We start from the raw sequence: 20,853 nt of genomic DNA, 5'->3' as shown, positions 1-20,853 counted from the left end.
TCCTTGGCCCTCCCTCCATAGGTTGCCTTGAAGAGACGGAATCGTCAGCCCTCACTTTTAGGGCCTGTTGAGTAGGCTCCATTAATTGAGGAACTTTTCTGGCCCCAACTCAACTTTCCACCTGCTAGCTTACGTCTGAAACTCCTTTAGCTAAGAAAAGCCTTTCATTCTGTTATAGGCAGTTCTGCATTATAAGATTTGTGATGGTTAGTTTTGCTTTTCAGACATGACTGACTTCGGGTAAATGCCCTTCATTCACTGTTTCATTTGAAGTATGAAATTACTACCAGCGATAAGTTACATATCACAAATGACTGAAAATGAGTAAAAGAATTCTGTAAAATGAATTTTTCATCACATTAGTGTCATACCATGCAGACATATATATAATTATACTTCATTCTTTGTGAAAAGCTTAATGTGTCTTAAGTGTGAACTGATTCAGGTATCTTCCAGGCTTCTCTCCTGACTAATTACAGAGAGCTTCATGGACACTGTGATTATGATCCTTTTTTTTCGTTTCCATATTTTATTTCATACACAGTTCTATTTTTTAATTAATTATTATGTGGAAAGTTATTCTGGGTGAGACTGTAAAACACAGCATAAAGTATTTTTGACTTAATAATCAGTTGAGTCAGTGGGCAGGCCAGCACTGTGAAATCTGTATACCCTCTCGCTGATCATCTCTGCCCCCAGCTTTGCTGAAATCACTGCCCATTGTTTGGACCCCAGGGGAGTGCTTGATCAGAAAGCTGCCTTAGAATTTATGGTTACCTTGCGCTTATATGTTGAGATTCTAGACCAAATTTTGATCATTTTGCAAAGTAGGGACTTCATAGCTAGCAGTTCATCAAGTAGAATGCACTTATACTTTACTTAAATGCCAAATAAAGCAATAAATACTTACAGTTCTTATGGTTTATTAATAAAGTAATTTTTTTAGCTTACATTATTTTATACAAGTAGAACGTATGTCTTTTTGGAGATAACTTCTGATAATAAGTTTTTCTAAATTTTGAAAAATTTATTTTTCTGCCCATTATTGAAAACTGTTAAAAATAATGAGATCTAAAAGGGTGGGTCTTCTTTCTGTTTTCATGTCTTAAAGGAAGAAAAGTAGTAGAGGCATTTTCACTCATTACACAGTTCTAATCATACTTTCAGGCTGTGAGCAGTATAAGAGGATGTGCTTATGAGGGTCAGAAATCTACGCTTTTTAATACCTCGTGTTGCAGGTAGATTTTATAAAGAGGGAAGGAATTGGAGAGAGTAGACTAGTGGTTGCTTGGGAGTAGGAACAGGATTGACTGAAGTGGATGAGGGGGATCTTTTAAAGCATTGATGAAAATGTTCTATAATTGGATTGTAGTGATGGGTGAACAACTTTATAAATCTGAAAATTACTGAATTACACATTTACAATGAATAAATTTTATGGTCTATCAACTATATTAAAGTTGTAAAGAATGGAGAAGGTGATAGAAAATTATTACAGAAGCTTTTATGCTCAAGGTAATGCCTTTTTAAGGGGCTTCCTTGGCTCAGATGGTAAAGAACCTGCTTGAAATACAGGAGACCCAGGTTCAGTTCCCGAGTCCGGAAGATCCCCTGGAGAAGGGAATGGCAGTCCCCTCCGATATTCTTGCCTAGAGAATTCCACGGACAGGAGCCTGGAGGGCTAGTCTGTGAGATTGCCAAGCTGAACAAACCTGAGCAACTAACACACACACACATTGCCTTTTAGAAATTGTTTCAGTACTAACCAAGTCATTGGAATAGCAAACTTTATTTTTAATTAGCTTCACTCTTTAATGTCGTGTAGTTTTACAATTTTTTGTTATTTACAAAGGCCTTAGGATATTGATTTTCTTTATCTTGGTAAGCATATTATTTTAGGTAGTACTTTCCAATATTAGAGTGTTGCTGCAGTTTTTAATATTACAAATTTCCCAGATACGCTATTTAATGTAAAAGCTAAAGCACTAGTATAAGAAAATAATGAGTATTTGCATGTTAGTGGTTCTCATTATTAGACCCAGCTTGATTACTCCCCTTCATGGCAATATCTTTTCAGTATCTTAAATATTGTCCCCTAAAGAAAGCATTTGCATAGATATCATTTGCTTATCTTTAGTTTTTTTTAAGTCTAATTTGTTCTAAAACATTTTTGAAACAACTTTTAGAAATACTCCCTGTTGGCTCAGATGTTAAAGAATCTGCCTGCAGTGCAGGAGACCTGGGTTTAATCCCTGGGTCAGAAAGATCCCTTAGAGAAGGAAATGGCTACCCATTCCAGTACTCTTGCCTGGAGAATTCCACAGACAGAGGAGCCTGGCAGGCTACAGTCCATGGGATCACAAAGAGTTGGATACAACTGAGCAACTATCTGAAGAGGGAGAAAGGGCAAAAATATAAAACTGAATGCTAGATAATTTCATTCTTTAACAAAATGGCTCAGCTCTTACATATATAAATTATATGTTTTTCTTAAGTTTAGGAATAAGATTTCCATATTATTGTTAGGGCTTAAATACTAGCTAAACATGTATTTTTAGTTACTAGTTTAACTTGTCTAAAAGTTGGGCAAAGTTATTTTTTGTTTGAGTAATCATCTGCTTCTGCTTTTTAGGCAATCAGAGTATGGCGGTGTAGTGTTTGGTGGTTGGGCACGAATGGCCCAGCCCATTGTGGCATTCACTGTGGTTGAGGTTGCCAAACCCAACATAGGTGAAAACTGGCCAACCCGAGTTCGTGCGGATGTTACCATCAATCTGAATGTCAGAGATCACATCAAAGATGAGTGGGAAGGTAATTCTGTATTTCAGGAAGTCGTCACTTTTTGTCTTTTACCGTATAGACTTTTGCTTACAGCATTAACAGAAACACATATACTAAATATTGCCCTTTTAAGTGTACTAAGTTTTATCTTTAAAAAGTTTGGCCTAAAAAATGACAATTGATTTATAATTATTACTAGTAAAAACACCAAGGATCATACAGAATAATAATTAAGTACCTTAATACTTAACTAAAAAGCATTAGATAGCATGTATATCAGAGTGTTTTAAAAATTGCAGTTGGCAGAGCTGAGAGGAGAGCATTTTTTTTAAATGTTAAAATGTGTCAGAAATGACTCATAAATGGATTTAAATTGGCACTTTTCTATTCCCAGCTGTCTATGACAGCTCTTACTACCCTGTTATGAGAAACGGGAGCTGGTGGGCTTTATCTCCTACCTTTGTGGCGTGCCGGAAGGAAAGGGATAGTCCCTTAATGGATCAGTTTTCAGAAATTACTGTTCTCGATATAGCTGTTTATAACCTCAGGGACTGTATGATACATTTGTCAAATAATTTTGAAGGAATCCAGCAACAAAGCTGGCCAGATGTTTAACAAATGGCCACTGTAGTAGGTAGAGTTTGTGACAGATTGTTTTATGACTCCTGTATCCCTCAAAACTATTCCAGTCTGGCACATTACACATCTGAAATAATGTATACTTTTGTTATTGCTGAATTGTGAGAGAGGCATTCAGTTGCTGAGTAAGGTCTTCCATTTATTGCTCCTTCGAGCTTGAGGAGGTATTAAGATAAATACTGTTTTACATAGTGGGTAATGAACTGAAGTAACGTATTGGCCACTCCTAGAAGTACTAGTGATGCCTGGAAATGAAACTTGCGGGGAAGCAAAGACCCTTTGTAGAGATATATAGATAAGCTCTCATTATGATATTAAAGGAGAAAAGAAGTTCTTTACTCCAAACCCCTTGGGAACTCCTTGCTTCCATTACTTTGGAGACTGCTAATCAGAAGCCCATCAAGTCATCTTATTTTTTTATTTTAATGGACCTCTGGCAGATGAGAAATAGAATGGGTAAATTTTGATGGGCGAGATAGGAAACAATAGGGTATTGTGGGATGAGAGATTTATTTGGGGCAGCGGTCACCAGTCTTTTTGGCACCAGAGACAGGTTTCGTGGAAGACAGTTTTCCATGAATGGGAGTAGGGAGATGGTTTGGGGATGATTCAAATGCGTAACATTTATTGTGTACTTTATTTCTGTTATTATTACACTCTGATATATAGTGAAATAATTATACGACTCACCGTAATGCAGAATCAGATCATCAGGCATTAGATTCTCATAAAGAGCATGCACTGTAGTGAGATTCATACTCCTGTGAGAGTCTAATGCTGATCTGGCAGGAGGCGGAGCTTAGGTGGTACCTGTCTGTGGCCTGGGAGTTGGGACCCCAGTCAGGGGCATGGTGGGTAGAAGAGTATTTTATAGGGAGCCAGAGCCAAAATGCAGGCCCTTTATTGGTTCCAAATAGAGCAACCAAATAAACAATGAGACAGAAGTTCTGTAAACAGTTATGAACATTGTCCTGTAAACAACAAAAGTTTTGCGGAAATGAAGCTAAATACTATGAAAGACTGTTGTCTCTTCAAGAAAGTATGAAGCTCACATCATTATCTTCTCCATTACCCCATTTAAAATTATAGAAACAGAATTAATGAGACTGAAATATCTAGAAGACAGAGCCAGGGTGGAGTAAATGCAAATGGTTGAAAGAGTTGAGATTATTGTAATACCACTATTTTTAATGTGGACTGAGACATCCCACAGTATCCCTCTGTGAGGCCAAAAAGTGACATTGGTAGGGACAAAATTACTTCTCAGGCCCAATTCTTTGACTCTAAGACTTGGAGGTTTCAATGAGTTGTGTGCATCAGAAGTTATCTAGGCAGTACCACTCACAGAGTAGATCATTTCCCCTTCATTTTCATTGTTCTCGAGCTTCATTGCCTAGAATCTGTTGGGAAATAAGCAATCAATTCATTATTATGAGTCAGTTATTATTTCTAGCACACTTGAACCATATTCCATATTGAAACCACCAGGATGGTGCTAATCCTATTAGCCACACTCACGTTTGCTGACTTGATGGAGTTGTTTATCTTGTTACCAAGGTTATGAGCAAGCAAAATGTTCAAATTTGCATTCATACTATACAATAACTAACAAAAAATGAATGAGAAAAAAATGATATGTAACATTACATGCTGTGTGGTCTAAATAAAAATCCCTCATCTTCCAGTATGTCTGCTTTTAATAGAGCTGGGAATCTTATTTAATCCATTATTTGAGCTAATGAATGGGAAACTACGGACTTTGGCAAAAGTCTCCTGTTTCTTGACATTTGCTTATGAAAATTTCAGTATTTGCCAACTGAAGCAACATATATTTGGCTGTCTCCTCAAGATGCTGTCTGTAAACAATGTTTTCGTGCCTTGATGAATTATTCTAGAGTTGACCTGTTCTGGTGAAATGCAGTTAGACTATTGTTGAAATGACACTGATGGATAGTTTAAACTGATGTTAGAAACCTGCTAGATATGATATAGATGCCAGCCATATTTTTGGTTACTTATTAAGAATATTAGAAATAAGAAAGATGACAAGCATCTAATTTTGGAGTTGTAACCTGATCTAGAGGACTTATTCAGTAATGTATATAGGGCTTAAATTTTCTCATTTTAACATAAAGAGAAATTTTTATTTAATTATTCCTTCAAACATTGAGTAGTAAAGGTATAGGAAATCTATAATTGTATTACAAAGTAAATATAATCATTGATTATCTCTGATATTTTAAATGTTTTTTATATCTTTTCCAAAGATAAAAGGAAGAGAATTTACCAATGGAAGACAGAAAGCAGCAGCATTCTAATAAGTGAAAATGTGTTTCATGTTTTACTAGGGCTTCGGAAGCATGATGTTTGCTTTTTAATTACTGTGCGTCCCACAAAACCTTATGGTACCAAGTTTGACCGAAGAAGACCTTTCATTGAGCAGGTTGGCCTAGTTTATGTCAGAGGCTGTGAAATCCAGGGCATGCTAGATGATAAAGGGCGTGTCATTGAAGACGGTATGATGATTTTTATTTTTGAAAGACTGTGTGTACATAATGATAAATTTCTTTGCCTTTTTGCAGCCTAGGTAATTTTTTAGTTGTTTCATATACTGAATCAGCACAAAGGATTACATATATAGAAGTGTGTAGGGTGCCTACCACCCGGTTTTAGAGATAAATAATATGATTTCTAGACTACTGTATTAGATTTTGGACAGACTCTTGAAATTGCCTATATTTAAAACGCTTCCTTTTATGATACTTTATTGCTTTTAAAAACCTCTAAATCCCTCCTATAGTTGTTCCCTGGTATATTTTCCTAATTTTTCCTTTTTAAGTTTCACTGATTTGATCCATGATAGCAGTGGCTCATAAATGGAAACCACACTCTCCTGTGATTTAAAATGCATGGTGGTATCTATGATGTCATATGACTGGGGCAGGGAAGGGATGGTCAGCTATTAATGTTTGATGGATGGGGCCGGGGATGTTAAGTGCCTCAGCAGAAGTGTCTTCTAGAAGGAATTATCTTGCCCAGGATGCCAGCATAACCCTATTTAGAAGCATCTCCTTGGGGCTCCCTTGGTGGCTCAGTCGGTAAAGAATCCACCTGCAGTGGAGGAAACCCAGGTCCAATCACTGGGTCAGGAAGGTCCCCTGGAGAAGGAAATGGCAACCCACTCCCGTATTCTTGCCTGCAAGAGGAGCCTCGTGGGCTACAGTCCATGGGGTTGCAAGAAGAGTTGGACACAACTGAGCAACTAACATACGCACACGCACACAGAAGGAGCTATGAGTAACTGACATAAATCAAGTTCTTTGACTTGTAAGGCGCCTGTTCTAGTTGAGGGCATACACATAAGTAATTGCAATTCGTGGCATTGTACCATAAACATCACACAGTTGTTCTGGGAAGAAATAGTAACAATTTAGAGAAAGGAGAAAATCTTTTCAGCTTGGAATTTGAAATGGATGAGTGGAAGTCATTCTAGTTGGAGGAATGGCTTGCAGTTAAGTCTGAATAGTTTACTCATCGTTTCTAGAAAAGGAATACTGCTAACTTACTTTGATATTTGAAACATATATATTTCATTTAACAAACTTTAAAAAAAAATGTCTAGGACCTGAACCCAGACCCAGTCTTAGAGGAGAATCAAGGACTTTTAGAGTGTTTTTGGATCCAAATCAGTATCAACAAGATATGACCAATACTATACAAAATGGAGCAGAAGATGTGTATGAAACTTTCAATGTAATAATGAGAAGAAAACCAAAGGAAAATAACTTTAAGGTAATTTGTGGGCTATATAATTAAAAGTACTGTGTCTTCATTTAAATAACTTTTAAGACATAACTACATAGATACTAGGTTTAAAAAGATTTAAAATAGTGATCACTGCTTTTGTTTTGATTTTAAACAAATCTCTTAAATTCTTAACTTACAGATTAAATATAAAATAAATTTATTTGCTAAATCTTATTTTGTCTTTTGATGAGACTAAGAATTTTAGGTTTAGAGATTAGTACAAGAAAATAAGATAATAGAAGTGAGATTAACATACACTCTCTTGTTATTTCATTATCTTATTGGATGTATAGCATTATAATATAAAAATGTCTGGTTTTGTTATTCTTTGAAATTAATTGCCTAACCTTCTGATTTTCATATGTTGCATAGATCACTTTGTTGAAATAATTATTGGAAAGTCTAAGAATCTGCCTTGGCTTCTAGTAATTACTTTTGACAATGTATATATTAACTATTATAGGGACCTCTTATTGTAGTCCTAATTCTTTCATTCTGAAATTTAGACATTACATTTTTATCATTGTTCATTTATTTTTATTTCTTATCTCTAGCAGTGCTAATTTTAGCATTTCTAAATTGTGGTGTGTTTCACAGTCAAGGCATACATTAATATGCTTCTGGTTATATGTGGTCTCAGTAATGAGGAACTATAGGCTATAAGGTGGAGGAAACGCCAGTAATTTCTAAGATGAAACATTTTTTTCAAGGATTTGTTCTATAATATTTTCTTGGTATTGTGTAGACCTGATCAGATTTTCATCCTACCCAACAGAAGTCAAGTGGTGAACTCATCTATGACATTCTGTCTAAATGATCTCCTAATGGATAAACTGTTCTTGCTAAGTTTGGTCTTTTGTTTAACTCAGTGTATGGTATCAGCTGGAAATATAGCTGTTGATTCAGTCTAGCCAAGCACCTGTCAGCAGAAAATAGCTTCTTGCCTTGAAACACTTGGGAATTCTGGATTAGTACAGCCAGCTCTACATTCCACTGAAGTGCAAATGTTTGAGATGTTGTCTTGACAAATCGGTTTTTGTCGTCTTACTGACAGGCCGTGCTGGAGACTATCCGGAACCTGATGAATACTGATTGTGTGGTACCTGACTGGCTGCATGACATCATTTTAGGTTACGGGGATCCAAGTAGTGCACATTATTCCAAAATGCCCAATCAGATTGCCACCCTTGATTTCAATGATACATTTCTCTCCATTGAACATTTAAAAACCAGCTTTCCTGGTCATAATGTTAAAGTAACTGTGGATGACCCAGCTTTACAGATACCCCCTTTCAGGTAAAGTCAAAACTGGATATACTCCTTTCCAAGCTTTCTGTAGTCATTCTAAGTGAGGCCATCAGGACTGTAGCTAAAGTAAGTTTTAAGTATCATCTTTAGATTTTGTTTGGGTAGTTTTCACCTTCCCCATATAATCACTGGGATAAATTTATTTTATTAGACTCCATTTCTAATTCTTTGTGTAGTAGCTATTTTAAGACCACAGTAAAAGTAGCCTTTGTCTTACAAGGGATCAGTTTGAAGAGTATTATATTGATATATTTGTAGCCTTTGACTGAAGAAATAAGTCCTAATTAATATAAAGAGCTATGTGATTTTGAACTCTTGCTTTTTAGGAAAAAATTCTTTTGACCCTATTTGCTTTCACAATTTTAAATATTAATGATATTGTTATACTCAAAATTAAAGGAGCTTTGGATTAGTTTAAGTAAAAGAACAGAGTACCTGAAGTACTGAATGCTTCGTGAATTCCATCATATGAATTAGTGGCAAAGCACTAGGTATACCTGGGATGTTAGCAAAGGATTTAATTACTTTCTTAGTTGCAAATTAGAACATATAGCTTTTAATTAACCATTAAATATAAATATAATAATTATACATATTAAAAACATGTACCCTTTTTAATTCTCAAACCTAGGCTTCCTCCATACTTCTCTAATCTTGTTAATGGCAAAATCAACTTGAAATCTCAGCTTTATTTTTTAACCTTTCTATTCCCATAACTTCTGCTCTGTCTTACAGACTCTGCCTTAAGGATACATTTTTTTTTTTTTTTTCCCAAATGTCAGTCCTGATGGCTCCCTCTCTAAACCCTCAGCACTTTCAGTCTTTGTAATGGTAGTGTCTTTCTCCCCCTTGTCTTCTTTCTTAAATCCATTATATGATATCTACTGCTAGAGTCATTCTATTGTCTGACTGAAAACTGACCTCTTAGCTTCTTTGGTTCTTAGCTTCTTTTTAATGTTTTTTTTCAGAATGTGAACAAAGACTAGAAAAAGTACAAATAGAGAATTAACTTTTTAGTTTAATCTTAAGAGTTTTCATTGACTTTACACCGGGTACCTATGGGGAGTTGCTTCCTGGGGTATCCCTGGCCCCAGGCTAAGAACTTCTGCCTTAAAGGCTCGGTATTCCAGAGGTATCATAACCTGGTGCCAGTCTTTCTCTCTAGCCTTTTTTTCTCTACACCTAAACTTCTGTAGAACTGGCTGTTTCTTTCTTCCTGGAATGTCTTTTGAAATTCATTTTAGTTACTATCTTTCCCATAAAGCCTTTTCTGATTAAATGAAGGACAGTGTGTAAAGCACTTTACAGTGAATACGCTGTAAGTATATAGTTTCTTTTGTAAACATTATGCTAAGTGAAAGGAGCTAGACAGAAGGGAACAAATACGGTATGATTTCGTTTACACAAAATGACCGGAATAGTCTGCTATAAAGACAGAAAGTAGACTGATTGCCAGAGGATAGGTTTGAGTTGGAATACGGAGTGACTGCTTAATTGACATGGAGTTTCCTTTGGAGTGATGAAAATATTCTGGCTTTAGAGAGTAGTGATGACTGTACAACCTTGTGAATGTACTAAAACCGATTGAATTGAACCTTTTAAAATGGTGACTTTATATGAATATTATCCCAGTTAAAAAAAAGTTATTTCCCATAGGAAAAAAATTAGATAAATGTTTCTTCTTTGATTCTCCCTTAATCAGATGGCTGTTTTCTTAATCTAAACACCCTTAACCACATTTCAGTGCTTTTAAATCTACTTTTTTGAAATTTATATGCAGAGAATAAGTTCCTTTAAACCATAACTGATTCTTGCTCATGATTGTCCTCTGTACAATACCATGCATGAGACAGGTACTTGGCAAATTGTTGTTAATCGTGAAAATAAACAAAAGTTTTGGTCTTGTAGGATAACTTTTCCAGTAAGAAGTGGAAAGGGGAAGAAGCGGAAAGATGTAGATGGGGAAGACGAAGACACTGAGGAGGCAAAAACTTTAATTGTTGAACCTCATGTTATTCCTAATAGAGGTCCTTATCCTTACAACCAACCCAAACGGTAATTTCACTGCCTCTGCTAATTGTAGTAATAGATAATAGTTTACTGTTTCACGTGGGTTAGTAATATTTAAAAGTTTTTCTGATTCTTTGAAAATTCTGTTTCTGGACCCTCTTTACTTTTCTTCTGTTAGTTGACTCAATAGTTCAGACATTTTTGACCATTCTGTAATATTTCAAAAAGAAACATTTTCAGGTACTATGAAAACGAAATATTAGCAGTCTGCCTGAATGTGACCCCAAGATTCTCACTTCATGACTGTGCGGTACATTTAGCAGCTACCCTTGTGCATGTGTGTCATGAGTAATAAAGTGGCATTGTGTCTGGTATTAGATGGGGAACCAGTACTTTGACACTCCAGTTAAGATCTGGGCTAATCATATTGAAAAATAACTGTCGTCTTTTCTTTCCACAAGATGAACTCAGTTTTAATTGGTCTGTGGAGGGGCAGAGGTAAAGAAAGTCATTCAGAATAGACTGGGTCAGTCATGTGATCTGGTGTGCAACGTTGTGCTTATAGTTAACAATACTGTACTGTGCATTTAAAATTTGTTGAAAGAGTATGTCTTTATGTACTTTTTGCTGCACACGCACAGCCACAGAAAGGCCTCGGATGGGAGGAAGAAGAGATTGGGAGACCAGGGACAAATACAGAGCAAATGTCCAGACCTCTCCTTGTCTAAATTCTTATTAACATCATCCATCTTTATGTTTAACCAATTTCTTATCAACTCTTATTTGCAGTAATACAATTCAGTTCACTCATACACAGATAGAGGCCATCCGTGCTGGAATGCAGCCTGGGCTAACTATGGTAAGAGAATTACTATTCTACTAGTTCTTAAATGGATTCAGACTAGAAGTAAGCATCAGATTTTCAGAGTATATTCCATTTTTAAGCACAGAAACCCAATTGAATTGTTTATAAGCAATTGTGGCATCTTATGTCATTGGACACTACTCATTTCAATGTTCATAAAAAATGTTTCATTAGAACTGAGCTATGGCCATTTGTTTATGTACTGCCTATAGCCTTTTTATGCTGCCACAACGCATAAAGTATTTATTTGCTGGCTCTTTGCAGAAAAGTTCTGTTGACACTGATTTAGAAGTGTGTTTAATTTCCTGGTATTTGGAGGTTTTCTAGTTGTCTTCCAGTTACTGGTTTCCATTATGGTCAGAGAGCATATTGAATACTTTCGTAATTTTCATTTTTTTAATCTATTAAGGTTTGTTTTATGGCCCAGAACATGATCTGTTGGTGATATTCCATGTGCACTTGAATATGTGCTCTCTTGTCTTGAGTGGAGTGTCCTATGTATGCCATTTGGTTGTTGCTATTGCTCAGTACTTCTCTGTCCTTGAGAGAGGAGTGTTGAAGTCTCCAACTGCAATTGTGAATTTGCTTCTCCTTTTAGTTCTATCAGTTTTTGCTTCATGTGTTTTAAAGTTTTATGGAGATGTACGTACCCTTTCAGGATTGTTGTGTCTTAGTGGTGAATGGATGCTTCTGTCACGTATAATGTGTGTCTTCATCACTGGTGACTTTCTTTGCTCTAAAGACTACTTTGATATTAATACAGCCAGTGCAACTTTCTTTTGATTAGTGTTTACATGACACGTCTTTTACTGTCCTTTCACTTCTAACCTACCTGTTATATTTGAAGTGAGTTTCTTGTAGACAGCATATGTTTGGATATGGCGTTTTCCCTCTATTCTGAAGTCTCTGCTTTTAATTGCTGTGTTCAGTCCATTTACATTTAATGTTCTTATTGATGTGTTTGGATTTAAGCCTCCCGTTTTATATTTCTTTTTTATGATTGTTCCCTTTTTGTGTACTCCTATTTCCCTTTTCCTGCCCTTTTCTGAGTTATTTTGATAGTTTTTAGTGTTTCATTTCTACTTATCTATTTTGTTTATATCTCTTGTATAATTTTTCTTAATGGCTACTCTAGAGAATTATAATATACATACTTACCTTTTCATAGCCTACTTATAATCAATATTTTGTCTCTTAAATTGAATGGAGGATCCTTGCTTCCATATAAGTCCCTTTACCTTCCCATTTTATGTTGTAGTTGTCATATATTGTACCTGCAAATCCATTGAAAATACTAACACAATGTTAAAATTTTTTATTACAGACATCAAACATATTTTAAAGAACTCCAGAGGAGAATAGTCTATTACATTTACCATTTATCCTTTCTTCTTAATATCTCAAGTATCCTCTGGTATCATTTCCTTTTTTTTTTTTTTTGCTGTGCAGCATGTGGGATCTTACTTCCCTGACCAGGGATTAAACCCAGGCCCCCAGTAGTAGAAGCGCAGAGTCCTAAACTCTGGACCACCATGGAATTCCCTGGTGTTGTTTCCCTTGTCTGAGAATTTCTTCTACCAATTTGAAGAACAGATCAGCTAACAATGAATTACCTTTGTATTCCTTCATCTGAGAGTATCTCTAATTCATTTTCATTCTTTAAAATATTTTTCCCTGGACATAGAATTTTCATTGATAGTTTTCAGCCGTTTAAAAATGTGACTCCACTTCCTTTTGGTTTTCGTGGTTCTGATGAGAAGTGCACAGTCATCTGAAATGTCTTTTTGTTATATGTAATATATCATTTTTCTCTAGTTACTATTAAGATTTTTTTTTTTGTCTTTAGATTCCAACCATTTAATTATTATATGTCTGGTCTTAGATTTCTTTGGTATTATTCTGTTTATGCTTCAGTGAGCTTCTTGAATCTGTTGATTTATGTCTTTTGCCAGATTTGAGAAATTTCCAGCCATTATTTCTTTAAATACTTCTCTATACTGTATACTTTTCCCCCTCTCTAGAACTTCAAGGATATCAGACCTTTTAATATTGCCCCATAAATTCATGAAGGCATGAATCTTTTTTTCTGCTTTTTATTCAGGATGGCTGATTTCTATTGATTCATCTTTAAGTACACTAACTCTTACCTTTTCCGTGTTGCATTGAACTTACCCAGCAAATCTTTTAACTTGTTTCATCTTTCAGGTTTAAAATTTTCTGTTTATAACATTGTGGTAATTGTTTGCTATATGTTCATCTGCTTTTTAGGTTGTGGGCCCACCAGGTACAGGAAAAACAGATGTGGCAGTTCAAATTATATCCAACATCTACCACAATTTCCCAGAGCAGAGGACTCTGATTGTTACTCATTCCAATCAGGTAAGAAAAAGGGACCATGTTTGTACATGTGTGCTCATGTGTGTACATGCTTGTGTGAAGTGGATGTGCATGTATGGAACAGGAGATGCATGGAAGCGCAGTGTAGATTTCTGCATATCCGATAACCTGATTATGGGCACACAGCGTACCAGCAAAGGCTGATGAGCATAGTGTTTGTTGTTGAGCTAATCTTGGATTATCGCTGGTCATGACCAGACCATTCTAATAGAGGCAGTCCACACGTGGAAAAGCTGAGAGGAATATTTGGATACGTGGTAATTGACTTTTTCCCCCGTCTTCCATTCTTGAGTGAGTGAAGTCGCTCAGTCGTGTCTGACTCTTTGCGACCCCATGGACTGTAGCCTACCAGGCTCCTCCCTCCATGGGATTCTCCAGGCAAGAGTACTGGAGTGGGTTGCTATTTCCTTCTCCAGGGGATCTTCCCGACCCAGGGATCAAACCCTGGTCTCCTGCATTCCAGGCAGACGCTTTAACCTCTGAGCCACCAGGGAGACCCATTCTTAGCTAGACCTTTTTCTTTAAAAGCATTACCCCTTACTAGTAGTATTTTTCTGCTACTAGAATGGATATTCCTAAAATACTGAACCTATATCATATTGACACTGATTGAATTTTAAGTTCTTATGAAGTATACATATGAATATGTATATTACATGGATAGACTGTTTTAGGTTGCTGGTCCAATACATAAAACATGAATAAATAGCTGAGGCTTCCTTATGGCTCAGATGGTAAAGAATCTGAGCTGGTAAAGAATTTGCCTGCAATGTGGGAGACCCAGGTTCAGGAAGATCCCCTGGAGAAAGGAATGGCAACCCACTCCGATATTCTTGCCTGGAGAATCCCACGGACAGACAAGCCTGGCAGGCTACTGTCCATGGAGTCACAGAGTTGGACACGACTGAGCAACTGACACTTTATAAATAACTAAAACAAGAAAAACAAACTCCTTTCTTGTAAATAATGGTTGAAAAATGATCTTTACATCTATATGTGTGCCAGGGTATTTATTCTAAAGCTGTCATAGAAATAAGGAAGAACAAGTAATATTTATTAATTCTCATGTAAAATGTGACAGGCAACTCTCAGAATCTTCTGAAACATGTTGTGAAACTTGCACAGTAGTCTGTGCCAAAGGTACTTGTTTTCTCTGAATACATATTAAAAATAGTGCTTTCGGTTCACTAGTTTTTTTAAAAAAAAACTGGTCTGTGAAGAAGCACTGGGTTTTTAGAATGTTCAGTGTTATTTATTCTGTTATTCATCAACTTTTAATCCAAGAATTTTAAAGCTATTAACTGTCTATCCAATTCATTCACTCTGTTTTCTTATCTTAATGTTTGTAAGTAACTGGCATGGTATACTAAAATTGTGCAGGGGAGAGGGTAATCGAGGCTTTATCTTGATAAAAGAAGCCAACTATGTAAAGACTTCTTCTGTCTTCTGTTTAATGAAATTTCGTCTGTAATAATTCTACCTATTTTCAACTTCTTAGAACGAGTAAGATATTATTCATGTGTTGTTTTAACATACTGGTCTTTTTTTCAAACAAATTTTGTCATAACTCAATAATCACTTTCTGTAGATTCCTCTACTTACGACTGACTTGTGTAGCACTGTTGTAGAGATGATGTTATTTTGCACAAATAGCCAAAGACGTCTTTGATCCTCTGATAATCTAATCATCCTCTTTAATGCAAATTGTTTATTTTTCAGAGTTTGTATACCAGATCTTGGTTTAAATATGTGATTCAAGCCATTCTCCAACATCACTTTAATTCATGATGAAATCTTACAGTTTTTTCTGAGATTGCCATGTGCGAGTATTTTTTGCCCTCTAAATCTATGTGGTTCATAAGTTTAGATAGGGAAGATTTAAATAGTGAGTAATGCCATGATCTATTGTATCTCAAGTTTTAGATGGAGAATATTAAGAGTTTGGATAGTATGAATTATTTTTTCAGAAAATTTTGTTTATCTCATCAGTTTCTGAGCTCTAATTGCTAGAATTTTGGTAGTAAAAGATAGCTGGATACTTTATAGCTTGGATGTTTACAATACTGGATATTGACTTCATGGTCAGGGCTAGACTAGTGGTAAATTCAGAGAAATATTTGAGTGGGGGCTGATTTTTAAATGTCAATTTTATTAGTATATCTTTAAATGCAATGAAATGTTTGCCTTTCTACAAAACCTTGTGACTACAGATGTTCAGATAATAAGTACTAGGATTTCAGGAAGCCCCAAAGATGAACCTTTCATGGGTAACTGTCTTTCATCAGAACAGTTTGCAATTAGTGCTCTGCTCCTTATTGTGTCAAGAGCTGATTTAGATTCAGCCTGAGATTTGAGTGCTGCACTTTGGGTTCCTCTCCGAGGTTCTCTTGATACCTTCTACCAGCACACCTCCTGGGAGGCCTTCTCCAGCCACAAAATCCTTCCAGTTTTCTGCAACTCATAGAGATTTTGTTGAGTAAAGTGAAATTTGATGTGATTGTTAATTATTTTAGTAAGTATTACTACTTGAGGGAAATAGAAACTGAGCCAAAGCCTTCTCTTTTCATAAATTATCAGAGATGTAATAGATAGATGACTTTTTATGATTTCCAGTTATTATTTGACTACACATACATATATTGTATTATCACAAATCAATAAAAACACTATTTCATTTAAATTATAAATGGCCTAATATGTTTCCTTCTGATCTGACTGGGCAATACTCATTCATTTCTACCCTTGTGATTGTTAGTTTTTGTTACTTTTAAAGGAGCCTACTGATTCTTTAAAACTCACTCATTCTTTTTTTTATTCGTCAGGCCCTGAACCAGTTGTTTGAGAAAATCATGGCTTTAGACATTGACGAGCGCCACCTCCTGCGTCTTGGTCATGGAGAAGAAGAGCTGGAGACAGAGAAAGATTTCAGCAGGTGAGCAAATTAGGATGAGTTTTGAAACAGTATCCAAAAAGTTTTTAACCTTCTCCTCTTTTTCTTTAATAAAGAAAAAAAACAACAGGAAAGAGAGCAGTGAATAATCCAACTGAATTCTGAAGGGTTTTAGCCTAACCTACATAGGTATACTGCTGCTGCTGCTGCTGCTAAATCGCTTCAGTCATGTCCGACTCTGTGCAACCCCATAGACGACCTCCCACCAGGCTCCCCTGTCCCTGGGATTCTCAAGGCAAGAACACTGGAGTGGGTTGCCATTTCCTTTCCAATGCATGAGAGTGAAAAGTGAAAGTGAAGTCGCTCAGTCGTTTCCGACTCTTAGCGACCCCATGGACTGTGGCCCACCAGGCTCCTCCGTCCATGGGATTTTCCAGGCAAGAGTACTAGAGTGGGGTGCCATTGCCCTCTCCATCATAGGTATACTAGGTTGCCCCAAAGTCCAGTCATAATTTTCCTCTGTTCCAGTTCTACATGTTTATGTCATTTTTCCCCTCAAACATATGGTTATTTCAGTGAAAAGAATTATCTTGTTCATCTTTTTTAAATTGCAGATTTCCATTTGCTTTCTGTTTACTGAAGTCAACATTGCCAAACCAAAACTATACAACTTTACACAATTCCTTTTTACATTTCATCTAGACATTTAATTTCATTTAATCCAGGCACCAATTAGGTAGATTCACTTAACAAAATGCAATTGGAGATTAGTGATTGTGTAAGCTTTGGGGTTGTAAGTATTATTTCAGGAATTTATTGCCAGTTTAGCTGGACTTTATGTTAATGTGACATAAAGTGACTAAAATTTTACAAGTCAAATTTCTTCTGCTATTAGTATTTTGGTTTTTCCTTCAAAGTTGCTGTATAAAAAACAGATTGTTTCATTTATAATTAAACTAGTTTTTAAAGCTTGATTTCTGACATAGACATAATTAACAGCATACATAATTAATACAGCCTTTGACTATTGAACATTACTTTTGTAATCATTACTAAATTGATTACAGACATCAAAAGAACTAAAAGTATTAAATTATTACATTGCATTTATTTAGAGTTCTTATATTAAAGAGCTCACCAAATATTTTTTAGCTTCTAAAAAGTCAGAGGGCAAGATCAACACACCTTAAGTTACTTGGGGCTCTGGATTCGTAATTTTTGAACAGCTGGTAATGCTTCTGAATTCTTCCCATGGGTATTTCTTCTTGTTGAACCTAACTTAGACAAGTGGACTCAACTCTAAAAATCTGCTAATCCAGATTTCATTGAATGTATACAGGCTGATGAAATGCTAAGTACTGTAATTATAAGTGGTGCAGTATAATTTATAGTTTTTAGAGAATATTATAATAGAAAAGAAGTAGAATTTTTAAAGTGATTTCTAGTGGTACCAATTTCTTGGGGAATAATTCTTTTTGCTTTCTGAAGGGTAAGTCAAGCTCCAGGCTTTATTAGTAATGTGTATGTTTATTTGATTGTGCGATTATTTCATTTTTCTCTTTGTCATAATTAAAAAGATGGGGGAATAACCAATTGATGGAGCATAATACATAGTCAGAACATGCTCATTCATCAGTTAAGTTTGCCATCTTACATGGGCATGATTCATGGCACCCCAAAGTGGTTACAGTGATATCAGAGATCACAAAACGCAGATAACAAATATAATAATAATGAAAATGTTTGAAATAGTTCAATAATCTCCAAAATTTGATACAGACAGCAAATGCTGTTGGAGAAAAATGACAGTGATAGACTTGTTAAATGCAGTGTTGACGCAAACCTTCAATTTGTAAAAAACGCAGTATCTGCAAAGTACAGTAAAGTGGAGCCTAATAAAACACGTATTCCTGTACGTTGCTCTCCCTTTTCAAAATTAATTGAGACTTTTTAATATAGTTTTAGATTTACGGAATACTTGAGCAAATATTACATAGGATTCCATTGTATACTGCTGCTGCTGTGTTTTTTTTTTTTTTTTTTTTGGTGGTGAGGAATCATAGCGGGCACTTTGTTATGGTGGAAAGAATTTGCACAGGCTTTGGGATCTAGTTCTGGTTCCACTTTTTTTTCGTAACTACCTATTGTTGGGCCAGGTACTCTCCAAATTTCAATTTTCTTACACGTTCAGCAAATATTTATGAACCTATTTGGTCCAGATGCCAAGCTGTGTTCAATGCCAAAGAATAAGCAAATAAATTTTGAAATTACATTTCAAAAGTTTTAGAGCTAACCTCCTTTTATGATAGTGGTATTCAGAGTAGCCAGTTTGTAAACTGTATTCTGGTTTGTTTTGAGACAAACTAGCACTTGAATGTACTATAGTGTTTTCTTCTTTGTGACGGTCTTTTTATGAAGAAAAAAGAAAAGATAGCTAAACTAAAGGTGTTTAATAATATAGTTAATTTTCCTTTCTCACAGACCACCAACACATTTGCATATCATCCTTGATCCATTGGTAGATTTTAAGTAGCTTTGGTATAAAATAACTAAAGAACTACCACTTGAGTTATTTTATACCAATGCAACTTAGTAAATATAAACTATGTTTTCTACCTTTTATTTTCTTTGCCCATTTATTATTTCTGTTATGATTTTCTTAAATATTTTGCTGACAGTTTCCTTGAAAGTGTCTTCATAATATAATTTTGCTTTTTTACTTAATTGAAATTTTTAGGTATGGAAGAGTTAATTATGTCCTAGCTCGAAGAATAGAACTTTTAGAAGAAGTCAAACGATTGCAGAAGAGTCTAGGGGTTCCAGGAGATGCTTCATACACTTGTGAAACTGCGGGCTATTTCTTCTTGTATCAGGTATAAGAGATTAAAGATATTTAAATCATATTTTATTGGAATATACTCTTTATTTAGAAACTGGGATGGGTTCTGGAGATCCTTTCTTGAAAAATTTTTTTTTTTGAGGAGATTAAAATATATGCTGTTGCCATAGCTGTATTTGTGGATGTTAAATGTTTTGTCTCCTATTGTCTTCAGTTTTCTTTGCTAAATAACTTTACTTGATGACTCATTCAATGGAAGGCCAGTGTTGCTACTGTTAAATTTTTTTCTTCTCCTTTTTTGTTATTGACAAAGTTTCTAGATTCTCTTTTTTATTTTTTCATTTTTTTTCATTACTATAGAAATATAACCAAGTAGTCTAGCTACCCAGTGGTAACAGATGCAGTTTTTTAACTTACTTTTAATATGCATATTAATCAAGGAATAAAGAAAAGCATATTTTCTGTTTAAATTTCCAAAAATACATTTTGTTATAGAATTGATTTCAAAGTAGGAGTTTAAGTTAAAAATTCTGTGACTTCAGTTTAGAGGTATGTTTTTGCTTTTGTTAGGGTTAATTTTGGGAGTGTGAAAATTAATGAGAAATAGCCAAATAAAATGAATAAAAATAAAATTTTAATACTTACTTTGTTTACTAGTAATTTTAAATGGACTGAACATAAAATAATGAAGATTTTTGTATAACTCTATTTGTTTTCTTTGTACACTTTTAAATGTGTATGAAGAAAAGTTTATGCTCATTATAAGCTGATAAACCACTGGAGTCCATTCAAAATGAGTATATTTCATGGTTTCTTATGAAACATGGGACATATGCATGATGTTGCAAAGTTGTCTTCGTTTTAGACTCTTCAGAACTTGAATAACGGAGTAATGATCGTGCTTAAGTGCATATTTGTCATAAGATAAAATCTCCAGGCTCTTCGTGAAAACTACCTTTAAAAGTAGTAGAAATAACATATGAATTATTGAGGCCTAGCTAATAAATTTGAGAAATATGAACTGGAAGCCTCACAGTGTACATAAACAATTTTCAACACACAATAATCATATTAGGAAAATTGTTGAAAAGGAAAATTCTCAAGCTCTGTCCCCAGAGACTTTCTTTTAATACAGTGTGATATCCAGGATATTTTTATTTAGCTTCTCAGATATTCTGGCTAAGGACCACAGTTTGAGAAACACTGAAGTTATAACAGAAAAACTGAGAGAATTAAAAAAATTAAGTAGGAATTGAGTGGAGTCATAGTTAACATTTACACCAGCATATATTTAAACTATCTATACCCAAAAAGTCA

The 20,853-nt window shown here is 35.1% G+C and overlaps 1 protein-coding gene across 1 annotated transcript in view; it reads left to right on the top strand.

Annotated features, from left to right (window-relative positions):
* Positions 1–20,853, top strand: part of AQR (aquarius intron-binding spliceosomal factor) — an 81,749-nt gene that overhangs the window by 37,271 nt on the left and 23,625 nt on the right. Inside the window, exons 17-25 of the mRNA XM_052646387.1 lie at positions 2,633–2,811; positions 5,769–5,936; positions 7,043–7,212; positions 8,282–8,523; positions 10,444–10,590; positions 11,335–11,404; positions 13,679–13,789; positions 16,630–16,739; positions 19,435–19,570. Coding sequence (XP_052502347.1) covers positions 2,633–2,811; positions 5,769–5,936; positions 7,043–7,212; positions 8,282–8,523; positions 10,444–10,590; positions 11,335–11,404; positions 13,679–13,789; positions 16,630–16,739; positions 19,435–19,570 — 1,333 coding nt within the window. The remainder of the gene's footprint in view (positions 1–2,632; positions 2,812–5,768; positions 5,937–7,042; positions 7,213–8,281; positions 8,524–10,443; positions 10,591–11,334; positions 11,405–13,678; positions 13,790–16,629; positions 16,740–19,434; positions 19,571–20,853) is intronic.

Source organism: Budorcas taxicolor, chromosome 10 (genome assembly GCF_023091745.1).
Source record: "Budorcas taxicolor isolate Tak-1 chromosome 10, Takin1.1, whole genome shotgun sequence".
Lineage (NCBI taxonomy): Eukaryota > Metazoa > Chordata > Mammalia > Artiodactyla > Bovidae > Budorcas > Budorcas taxicolor.
This window is presented reverse-complemented; position numbering and strand designations above follow the sequence as displayed.